At 38.3% G+C, this 12,408-nt stretch overlaps 1 protein-coding gene across 1 annotated transcript in view; it reads left to right on the top strand.

The window, feature by feature from the left end:
• CPNE9 (copine family member 9) overlaps nucleotides 1-12,408 on the top strand; it is a 367,849-nt gene that overhangs the window by 53,321 nt on the left and 302,120 nt on the right. Inside the window, exons 3-4 of the mRNA XM_063426739.1 lie at nucleotides 4,393-4,433; nucleotides 5,716-5,762. Coding sequence (XP_063282809.1) covers nucleotides 4,393-4,433; nucleotides 5,716-5,762 — 88 coding nt within the window. The remainder of the gene's footprint in view (nucleotides 1-4,392; nucleotides 4,434-5,715; nucleotides 5,763-12,408) is intronic.

The following is a 12,408-nucleotide window of genomic DNA, read 5'->3' as shown; positions in this document are numbered from 1 at the left end:
GCTGCGTCTGTCTACTTGCGCTGTTATGTCTAAAACAGAAATCCAGTGTGACTTGGCTTGAAATCAGAAAATAAATCCACAGCATTTGCTACCTCTGAGTACCGATAGAATTGTTGCTGCATGGGGTCAATTATTAAGCATCTAGTTCAACAGTTATAATACGTAATATGTAATGTAGTAATATGTTTAAATCTATCAATAGCTAGGAGCAGAGCAACAACTTAAATTGTAATGCCTAAACAGTTCGGAACTCAATGGAATTTAAGTAGAACTCGATCTTTGATAGAGATTAAAGAAGAGCAGTGAATAACTGTGGTAAATTCAGTCCAATAATACTTGTAGGGTCATAGTTGGAAAATTTCAGATTTTTAGCCTGCAGGTCAAGCCCAATCTTTTGGTTTCAGTTGAAATCATTTTTGCACCTATACAACCCTCATATTCCACATTATTAAAATGTCATATATATCATGTGTCTTCTGGGTCAGTCAATCCACCAGACTATCTAAACACTTGCTGTGGTTGGCATGACCCTGAGCATGTTGTATTAAAAATAAAATAAATGGATTTTGCATGTTTTTCTACTTCTAAGACACTAGTAAAGATGCTCATAGGTGAAAAACTTCAAGGTAAGAGGAACCTCAGGATTGGTTGACATAGGGGAACTCCCTCAATTATTTAGGAAGCTATGTCACCAAAATATTAAGGAATGCAACATTCTCTTCAGTCTTTCTCCAAAGGTTTGTAAAGATGGCCTCCGGTTAAAGTTACTTTCATACTATAAGGAGACATCTTTATCCAAGTCATTAGGACTCTCAATTGTTTTACAGGTGACATTGACGTCATCAGCTCTCCATGACTAGAATATTAATAACATCCTCTGGTGAATGTGGCGGGCACAAATGAAAACCATACCTCAGGACATCTTAGGGCATCGTAAGAATATCTTGTAAAATAATAGTTTTGGGGATTCTGGGTGATTGGACATTTATGGACACCTTGAGTGGGTATATAACCTCAGCGTTATTACATTGTTTTTCCTGATATGGTTTTTAACTTCATATTGTAACCTGGTTCATTACCTTCAGGTTTTTTTCTGTAAACACTGTCTTTTCAGAGAAAATGCAGTGTTTACATTACAGCCTAGTGATAACTTCACCGGCCACTCCTCAGATGGCTGTTAGAGATCCTTCCTGGGTCATGGCTGCCTAAAATGCATCCAAACCTTCAGTGTCTCCTCCCACTGCATGTAGACACTGAACTTGCCTCATAGAGATTCACTGATTCAATCCATTTCTATGAGGAGATGCTGATTGGCCAGGGCTCTATTTGAATTGTGCTGGTTCTGCCCCTGATCTGCCTCCTTGACAGTCTCAGCCAATCCTATGGAGAAGCACTATGATTGGATCAGGCCACCACTTCTGATGATGTCAGCAGACCGTTTGTTATTCTGAGGCAAACAGCATGCAGAGCTACAGCTTCAGGCTTAAATACAAGTAAGATGTTGCTATATTTAGGGATGCATGAGGGACCCAGGGGGGCTAGATGGTGGTTTTAACACTATAGGGTCAGCAATACATGTTTGTGTTCCTGACCCTATAGTGTTCCTTTAATAATCAGGGGACCTTAACACATTAGAAATACTACTCTTATCTAGAGCTTTGCCTCACTTGATGTTCTGGTTTGTATGTCGATATACAGACAATTCATACTTGCCAACCTGTATTGTACAAGTTAACTTGGGATTTTTCATGGGGGCTGGTTGGAAAACCAAGGTATTAATCGGCATGTAGGTTGATGGGGTCCCTTTAAAAGTGAGGTAATGATAAATCTCTTCTTTTGCTAGAGAAGTATAAATTGTACCTTTAGTGATTAACTGCCATGGAAGGAACTATTATCTCTTTAGAGGTGAGCCATAACACGATGGATGCTCCTATCTAGGAAAGTCACGAAAAGTGATGCCCGAGTAAAGGTCTCCTGTTCCGGAAGCTTATCCTTTATGATACAGTGGTGGCCACTACAGATCACATGGTCAAATAGCCCCTGTAGCAGTTTAGGCTGATGTAAGGTGGCAGGAAAAATGCCTTTACGGTCTGGGTACAATTTACTAAGCCTGTGATTCTCATTCTCTACCTGGAAGAAATACCTTTCTGGGTGTATAAATTCAATAATCCAACTAAAATGTTCTCTAACACATCAAATATGCAAAACAAATCTTAACATAATGTACTATGCCAATTTAGAGTCTGTATGTTATTGAGATGGCTGCCAGACCCTCCTCCAATGCTCTCCATCAATTAAGGCTAACACAGCTCTCTTGCAAAAGAGAGGTTTGACTACTGTAATTTTCTAGGGAGTCTTTATGTAAAATTGTCTAAAATAATATGGAGAGACTGTGATGAATAAAATAGGATTCTTGTATTTCTATTCACTGCTACGGTTTAATCACCGTATTGCACATCTCACGTACCTATAGAACATATTGACATGTTGTGTACTGGTGAGACTACTGCGAAAGATTTATATCCTATAATCCCAAATGTCACTAGTAGAATGACTAACATTCTCAACTGTGATGTGTATCGCTGGCAAATTGATGGACATATTCACCAGTTTAACATGTGTGTTTTAACCTAAATTCGGCAACATGGTTTTTAATTCACAGTTTAGTGGATAAATCTCAGTGACTTGGGAGAGAAACACAGGTGGGATCTCAGTGGAGTAAAACTACCTTCCACAAACAAATTTGATTCGAAAAACCATTCTGTGATCTGTACGTTTCAAAGGAAACCTGGGAAATGGAAACTGATCTGTATGCTTCAAAGAAAAACATCTTATTGATTTTCATAGAACTTCTTAGAATTCTGTATCTTGTACAACATACACCCTTACCTTCAGAATGAATGACGTCATGTGATATTCCACGAGCATTGAGATCAGGCATGCATGGTTGACCCACGCAAGTCACTACCTAGGCAGCTTCGCTTAAGCGTCAAGGTTTAATGCCATTGCTATTTCAGAACTACATTTCCCATAATTCTCAGCCAGCAATAAGGTTAGCCATCACTGTCCTAATGTGATGCCGATGACTTAAAATCCCCCCTAGATCTTTGTATACCCCATATTGGAAATGCTTTACCTTTTCGATTTTTTTTAAATTGTCTGTTAAATGAAATGTTATACGTTTCTCTGTTTTTCTTAATTAAATTGATCACAGTGTTTGCTTGGGAGAGCACGTTAAATGCAATTTCCATATGCTGTGATCAATATTATGTTCACATCAAGTTGCTATTTTGGTAATGAGCTATTACATTATCAATCTTCCGTTCTCTCTAATGAGTGCAAAAACCTGGAAACGATTTGTAAAGGAAATTTAACTTTTTTGTTAAGGCTGTTTTAATTAAGCTTTGTAATCAACTTACCTGGTTTTATATAAATCAGTTTCGAACCAGTGTGTAGGTTTGTATCAAAAACAGGACTTTACTTATCAAATAGTGAATAATTATGAACAGAAAACCCGGTTTACACAAAAGAAGCCAAAACAACCAAGTTAGGAATATTGGGGTACATTATATAAAAATGGTTCACACAAATAGGTCAAATCATTCCAAGATGGATAATATTTTTATCATGAATAATGTGGTCACTGGAGTCAGGAGCCGCGTTACTGGTGTATTCTTACTGCTCCTGGCAAATGAAACACCAGGAGCCAAAGAAGACCTCAAGAAATAAGACGGTGGTGACTACGAGGGACAGCGTCAGGTAAGTGCCACAGATGGTAACCGGATATGTGATCTTTGCTAGATATGCATTCTATTTTGTTATTCACTGCTTGTTTCGCTTGAAGTATAATATAAGATCGGCAATATAATGATCATGAACCGTGTAGAGAGGAGGGGTTTCACTGACGATATCTTTCCAAATAGATGAAAGTACTTATTTGTTCTTAAATTACTATGGCTGTAGCCTCCACATGGCAATACTTTGAATAAAATACACTTAAAAATGATTTACAAAAAAACACATGTTTATGGCTGAGGGACCCTTTAGCATTGGAAATACACTTTTGTGTTCCTAGCGCTATAGTGTTCCTTTAAGCATATCTAAAACTTCACCTAAATGGCCTACTTTTTCAAAGTCTACTCATGGTGAACCTAATGTTGGATAAGGGGTCTCACCTGCAGAGCTAAATTACTTCAGGATTGTTGGGGAACTAAACTGGTCTAGAAAATGGGTTTAAATTCAGCCAAGCATTCCAATGCCACAATCATTTGGATGGAAATGAAGAGAAAAAAAAAAAAGTAATTTCATATTTTGAGCAAATTAAAGAGTGTGTTACTTATTGGTCTTTCTTCATTTTCCATTTATAATATTCTTCCTTTGTTTACTTTACAGGAGTTTGCTGGATATGGACACATTCTCTAAGTCTGATCCAGGTAAATATATGGGGAAATATTAGCCCAGTCAGAGTTCTGCATGACTCACAGAGGGGATGTGTAGAATTGAGAGCACAATGTGTGAGCTCCACTGTACTATATAGTGTGAATGAGTATGCCACAGGGCTATATAGTAATACAGCATACAGGGTTATTAACTATAGTGAGAATTTCAACTGAATTCAAAGTGATTTTCAAATTTAAGGCCAAATTAGCATAACTGAAAGCATAACTGACTTGTCCCTCATTTTGAAAACTGCTGTCAGGAGGGGACTAAGCACCAGGGGTGGGGAACCTTCGGCTCGCCAGAGGTTTTGGACTACACCTCCCATGATGCTTTGCCAGCATTATGTGTGTAAGAGCATTATGGGGGATGTAGTCCACAACATCTGGAGAGCCAAAGGTTGCCTATCCCTGCGACTAGACCGTACACAGAGCACATGCATACACCGTTGGTGGGGACAGACTTCAGTCGCAGTTGATAGGTGGGCCCGCTAATGCATGCTTGCTCTCTTCCCTGTCCGACCTCTGTCCTGAAAGGTGGGCAGAGAATGTTGGCAGGTATGAAACTGTGCATTGTGGAGAGCTTTTAGCCTAAACTAGCTAAGCTAGACAAAGAGCGATGGTAGAATCTTTGAGCTACTTAGTTGTACAATGTTTGGTTCCATTGTAATTTCTTCACTGATGGATAATATTATCCAAACTATGTTATTCCATGTATGTGGAATACAACTCATTTCCAGCTCAGATTCCCTTCTGGCTGGCAAAGTTTGATGGGTATTATAATCCAATAGCACCTAGACTTCCTGAAGCAAGCAAAGATCTACTGACTCAACCACAAAATGTTGATTGCTGAGGGCATTGCAAATTAGTTACAAAAAATGTTAAAAAATAAAAAATGATGTTTCGGAGAATTTTGTCAACATGTTTTTTATTTTTTTACCTTACCTTTTGGTCGATGGAATTTAATAAATAAACTCATTCGCGACTTGAAGTCAGAGATTAATAACAGAGGACAAAGGATGGTTAATTTACTAAACAGTGAATTGTGGTGTAATGAGAGCTACAATTTAAAAATACTCAGGCTAAAATAGTTAGACTCCGACTATGCTGGTTTGAGGATATATCCAAATCTGCTAAATTTAACTTTATAATTTGAACTCCCATTTTCTAAGTTCACGGTCCCCTTGGGTCTATTTCAGATGATCGTTAACTGGTTTCTTCACATATAATATGGTGCCCGAGAGACAAATTATTAACTTGATTTTCTTATTTTTTTCAGTGGTTGTCCTGTATGTGCAAGGGGTCGGAAACAAAGAATGGGCAGAGGTAGGTAAATATACTAAATTATAACAGTTAATCATTGTCAAGCTGGAATGCAATAGATAAAATGTAATGTAATTGCCCCTGTGATCTAATACTGGATATAGGCACTAGGTTTACCATGTTTTTAAAGATACACAGAAACAGAATATCCTTGGTAGTTTTCCTTTAATCTCAAGGATATAGAGAATAAGGAGCTTTAATTTTTCTTCTTCAATAATTACCAAGTAATTTCTTAGAATCTTGAAGCTGAAGGATGAAACTGGGGCAGGGCAAGCATATTGCAGTGGATTTACAAACCACATCATTCTGTTCAGATTAACCCTGTGGCCTATTGATAGGCTTGACTTTTGTTTTTTTGAAGAAATTGTGTATTTTTGAAACTTTGTTTTTCGACTGACAGTGGAATATGACGTCATATTTGACAATATCTGTATGTATCACATCATTGAAAAGGGTTCACTCACAAAAAAAAAAGCCCATAAGCTTTTAGGAACAGACAACATGTTATGAAACTAGGACTGGGAACTGAAATGAAAAAGGTCACACATACATGAATAGGGAGACGACAAAGCTAGTAAGATGGAGGTATTTGCAAGAGGTAATGTAACGGGTAAATCAGAAGATACTGCATGAGGATGAGAGGGTTAGGTTGATGATATTAGAAAGATGGGTGAATTTTTGAGAAATGGCATAAGAGAGTTTGGGACAAAGGTTGTCAGAGTGTCTAATCTAAGCAATGGGGATAGGGTGGTGCCCAAAGGGTCAGAGGTAGATGATATAAACAAATAACTCAAACTGCAGCTGTGAAGCCAGACATGAGATTATTATTATTATTATGTTTTTATTTATATAGCGCCAGCAAATTCCGCAGAGAATTACAGTGGGTGGACGAACAAACATGTAGTTGTAACCAGACAAGTTGGAACACACAGGAACAGAGGGGTTGAGGGCCCCGCTCAATGAGCTTACATGCTAGAGGGAGTGGGGTAAAGTAACACAAAAGGTAAGGATAGAATTAGACTAATGACAGTTGCAAGAGAGGAATCAGTTGGGAGCTATTAACAGTTTAATTGATACGCTTTTATGAAGAAGTGGGTTTTTAATGATTTTTTGAAGGAGTGGAGACTGGCTGAGCATCTAACCGAGGAGGGAAATGAGTTCCACAGGAACGGTGCAGCCCTCGAGAAGTCTTGAAGGCGAGCATCAGAGGTGGGAGTACAGACAGAAGATAGACGTAAGTCTTCAGCAGAGCGTAAGGGTCTAGACGGGACATACGCTGGGAGAGGTAGGAGGAACACCAGGAGAGAACAATATCTTTTAGACAGAAGAAGCTGTTGATGATCAACAGTGTCCAAAGCCACAGAAAGGTCCAGGAGAATTAGGATAGAGTAGTGACCACGAGATTTTGCAGCGAGTAGATCATTGGATACTTTGGTCAGTGCCGTTTCCACAGAGTGCTTAGCATCGAAACCGAACTAAAGTGGGTCAAGCAGAGAATTGGACTCGAGGAAGTCTGTCAATCTTGCATACACAACTCTGAAGGATCTTGGTCGCAAAAGGATGTAGCGAGATAAGACGGTAGTTGGACGGGGAGTTAGGGTCAAGGTTGGGCTTCTTTAGAACTGGGGTTACAGTTGCATGTTTGAAGGGCGATGGAAATATTCCAGAGGAGAGAGATAGATTGAGACTTTTAGTGAGAGGTAGAGAAAGAGAAGACAGAGTATGGATGAGATGGAATTGGATCTAGTGAGCAGGTGGTGGGGCGAGAGGACTGAAGCAGAGCAGAAACCTCTTCTGCTGCAGCGGGTGCAAATAAACATAGAAGAGGGAGTGAGGTTAGGGGAAGTATTGTAAGGGGAATACAATCCCTGATTGTAGAGAGTGTGTCAGTGAAGTGAGTAGCAAAGTCTGAGATGGTCAAGTTAGTAGGTGGAGGAGGAACAATAGGGCGAAGAAGAGAGTTAAATGTGTGAAATAGTCGTTTGAAGGAGAGTGTGGTTTTGAGGGTATTGAAGTAATTTACTTTTGCAGAGGAAAGAGCCAAGCTGTATGAGCATAAATGTATAGTGGAGATAGAATGATAAAGGTAGAAGGTATAATTTAAAAAAAAATGGTAAAGTACCCTAGGGCAGTGCTTAATAAATGAATATTTGTGGCACCACCTATTGTTAATGGTGCTGTGAAATGCTTATACAGTTTTATGTGCTATCACATTTCATATGATTTTTTTTATTGCTATATATATATATATATATATATATATATATATATATATATATATATATATATATATATATATATACACATACATATGGCAATCATCATTGGATGTCTGTTGAGATTTGGAGTGGGCTGTAGTCCCAGTTCACTGAGAAACTAAACAACATGACATAACACGTACAGATCCCATATGCTGCCTAGCAGGACATGAAAAGTGCTACCTGGCAGTAACATCATACATGCTTCCAGAGGGAAATCAGTTAATTAAACAAGGCAATTCCTATGGCTTCCTTTCCATGATTAATTAATTTTTCATCTTTGGCAGCGTATGAATATTAAATTCAGCCAGGTGGCATTTTTCAAGTGCCACCTGATGGCATGTGGAAGTTATTTATGTTGGGAAGGACATTACAGAGGTGACATCCATGTACGCAGAGATGAAAAACGTATATTGGCCCTGACTGGATCACTGGCACAACATTGCCATGACTGGCGTGGGTGGGTAATTAAATTACCATTTTGTTTTAGCAGGTCATTCTAAGATAAACTTGTGATTTGGTATTGCTGTGACCAGTCTAATCGCTGGAAGCTTAATGTACTATGGAAGATAAACCCTACATTTTGGAATGGGATAAAATCGGCGATGACAAACTGTACCCACGGCACCTCCCCTCCCCCTCTCCCCTATTGTTGATGGCCTACAATTCACAGAATTTGTGAATACTATAGATGACCAGAGAGTCATAGGAGTTCTAATTCAGAAACCTATAGGGTGGAGGCAGAGTTTGAGATGCCTTGCCTAAAGCCTGTAGGGAATTCTGCAGTTAATGTATTTATTAAAATGTGTTGAATGGACTAGCAGGGTTTATCCACCAATCATGTGTCAATTATCAGAAATTCAAAGTGAATTTTACATTTTATGCCAAATATTTGTATTTTTTCCAATTTGGCTATTTTGACCAAAAAAAAAAAATTGAAATTCACTTTGAAATCCTAATAATTCACAGTTTAGTGAAAAACAGTGTTAGTCATGAAAAACATGATCAAGTTTCTTTAAATCTGCAAATCATGTCATGCACACATTGCACTAGCTGAATGAATAGCAGCAATATGGATTTGCATATATAAAAAAATTAAAATGTTAATCCACAGGTGGGCCGCAATTGTCGCAGAAGGGAACACCATCTAGAACCGAGCCTCACCCAGCATCCTCTCTGATCTGTTCTGAAATGCTTTGCTTTAACGGACAGATTAGTGGGGATGCATGCGTAAGGCACAGACGGTCCACGAGGTTACCTGTTCCCACAGCTGAGAAAACAGATGATGAATTAATATGGCTGTCAGGTAAATCCGAGAGCCATCACTTTGGCCCATGTTTTCTCCGACAGTTATTAGTTCCAGATGCTTTCAAGAAGTACGTGAACAGTGCTGCCAGGATTCACATGCCAAGCAGAGTTCCCATGCTGGCAAAATCAATCACAGAAATAATCCTTTAGGAACTTTGGAGATCCATTAAAGTATTCACTGCAGTGAAAGTTAGACTAAAATAGCCAAGCCTCGTCTATAGTGGATTTGGAGAATGTCCCCAAATCAGCTCTTTTAACGATGTTTTGTAATTAGGCTATCAGTTACTACATGCTGGTGTTTAGTGAGCAAACCCCTTTGTGAATAATTCAATGAATGGCATATGCCTCCTGTTTCATCGCAGGTAGAACAATTCACCTAGCTCCCAATAGGATTCAGAACACATAGCTGTATGAAAAAAAAACACAAAGGTTCCGTATCCCTAAGATTCAGCATCCTTTACAGAGGCGTCAAGAAGTTTCAGAGTTAAATTATTTAGCTGTTGGATGTGTCAGCATTTCTAGCAGAGGAGCTCAGAGACTTGTCTAGCAGTGCGGGATATTAGAGATCACTTTCAGTGACAGTTGTCTGCTGGTTAAGTATAGTGATTACAGCCGGACTGCTACCCCAATACAGCCTGGGGTTACTATCGAGGGACTGGATACGCAGACAGATAATATGTACTAATGAACCTGAGCTGAATTTATGGGAACGGGAGGAGATAAGATGAGATTTACATCTACTGGGAAATCTCAATTTGGTCACGCTAGCCAGATATTTAATTGATGCATTTCATCTTTAATTTCTCTCTGGCCTGATTCGATTAATTAGCTCTCATACCCACCCCATCCTCTTTCTGTTCTTTCTATTTAAAATATATGTATAAATTATAAAAGTATACTGCATAGCAGCTAATTTTCCATACTTTAAGATTACATATCCACAGTCAATTTGTTTTAATCACTTAGCAAGGTTTATATATATATATATATATATTAAATAATACATTGTAAAAAATGGAAAAAGGCTGTTTATATATATATTGGTGGCGCTCTAGGTGTTAACCTTTTTATTAGAGATTCCTGGAGCTTAACCACTGGTGAACAATGAAGGGAAAGTGTAGCAAAACGGGAAAAGGTGGCGCCACTTGTGGACAAATGTGTTTAAAATATTAAAACACTAAAACAAATAAACAAGAAGCAAATCTAAAAGTCCAAAGTCAGTGTGCAAACTTGCAAAGCTGGCTGGCAAATCCCATAGAGGAGTCTGTTTGTCCTTTTCTATAGGGATACCGGATTCAAGGTTTATTGGGAACTGTATAGATATACAAAATAAAACAAATAAAAAAGCTAATAATATGTTCCAATATTTTGTGGTACTTTAAAAGTCTTATGGTCGTACTCACATTTTATAGAGCTAAGACCAGCTCTAGTACGATGGCCATACAGTGTTATAATCCCCACTTGTAGGATACATGTAGTAGTGTAGTCAGCAGCGCAGTTTACACAGCGGTATAGGGTCCATGAGCCCAAAAATGACAAAAAAATACAATAGTGCTCACTGCGTACACCGGGAGTAATGAATAAAAATAGATGTACAGTACTCACATTTAATTGAGCAGACACACCGCGTGAGTGGTATAATCCCCACCTAGATTCTTTCTTGAGATCCTTCCTGGAGTGATAAAAAGGATGCCAGGCAAAAATGAAAAAGCAAAATGAAAGGAAAATGGCACAATCACAGTATAAAGGGGGCCAAAATCACTTTAATTAAAATGCTTTAAAAAATCCACAACGTGTTTCACCACGTCTGTATGCATATTGTTACTTGGCTAGAGGCAAATTAGTCCTTAGGCTAATATAGCCCATGCTGTGCACCGAGAAGAATTTAAAAGGAAACCGTAGTGTTAAAAATAATGTTTTTTAAAAAATCTTTTATTTAATATGTCCTAGACATCATTGTAACCTCAGATTCCCCCTTTTTAAAAAAAAAATATAACGTTAATAAGCCTTTTCTTACCTTTTTCAGCACCAAGATACAGTCCTTCCATCAGCCACATTTGCCTCCTATTTTGTCATCATTCTTTGTGACTCTTTGTCAATTCAAATGCTGCTTTATAAATCAATCAAATGCTTCTCATAGGGAAACATTGAATCAAATGTGTTTCTTTAAGAAGCACTGGAACAGCCTGCATTGCAATGAGAGGAAGTCACTGAATGTCAAGATTGGAGATTGGCTTGGTTGTGAATAAGGAAGCACCATCTCGTAGCTGTCAGAGTGACGGCTGCTGAAGATGAGTTTTTATATGTAAAATATTTTATGCGATGTAAATTGCTGAAAATATTTTACATTGTGGAAGCAAAAAGGCAGGGTTTGCTGCACCAACACTCCACTGTGATGAAGTTGTCTGGGTGCTTCTAGTGTCCCTTCAAGACCATATGCCATTGAGGGCAATATGGAGAAGTTCATTCTGGAAACAAACCTTTTCATTTATCCCCCTATTTAACATCTCAAGGATTAAGTCGCGTTTGGCACTATTTCACATCATTTTCCTTTAACATTTTTTATTCTGTATTTAAAAACAAATCGTGTGCGCCTGTGTGCTGGTGAGAATACTTGCCTGTTACTCCATGTTCCACGCTACTAGTGTATCATGCTGAGTTTTGTGCTTTTAACCATCTGTTCCTGACTATGTCCCTCTGTTTCCTCTCAAAGCACTTTAGGTTTTATAAGTTTAAAGAGGAACTGTCACTGATCAAATTGTGTTATTGAATAAAACATGGAAAATCACCTACAACTTGCACTAACTTTTTTTAATGGAATGTTCTGTTCTCTTTTAAAATGTATATGAAAGATTCAGTTCAATGCAATCAAGGCACAGCCAGGGCACACAATGCAGATTAAGATAACAGAAACATTGTTTAATTTTCTACCCCCTTTATATGTTCAATGGCAGAAAAGGGCAACATAATTGAAAGAGAGCCAAGATGGAGGCATCCAGATTCAGAATAAGAATATATGTCTGGATTCCACATTTAATTGTATTTTTCACACCTTACATACACCAAACATATTTGCTAAATGT

Source organism: Pelobates fuscus, chromosome 7, assembly GCF_036172605.1.
Source record: "Pelobates fuscus isolate aPelFus1 chromosome 7, aPelFus1.pri, whole genome shotgun sequence".
NCBI lineage: Eukaryota > Metazoa > Chordata > Amphibia > Anura > Pelobatidae > Pelobates > Pelobates fuscus.
Note: the sequence above shows the minus strand (reverse complement) of the source record. Positions and strands in the feature narration are given on the sequence as shown.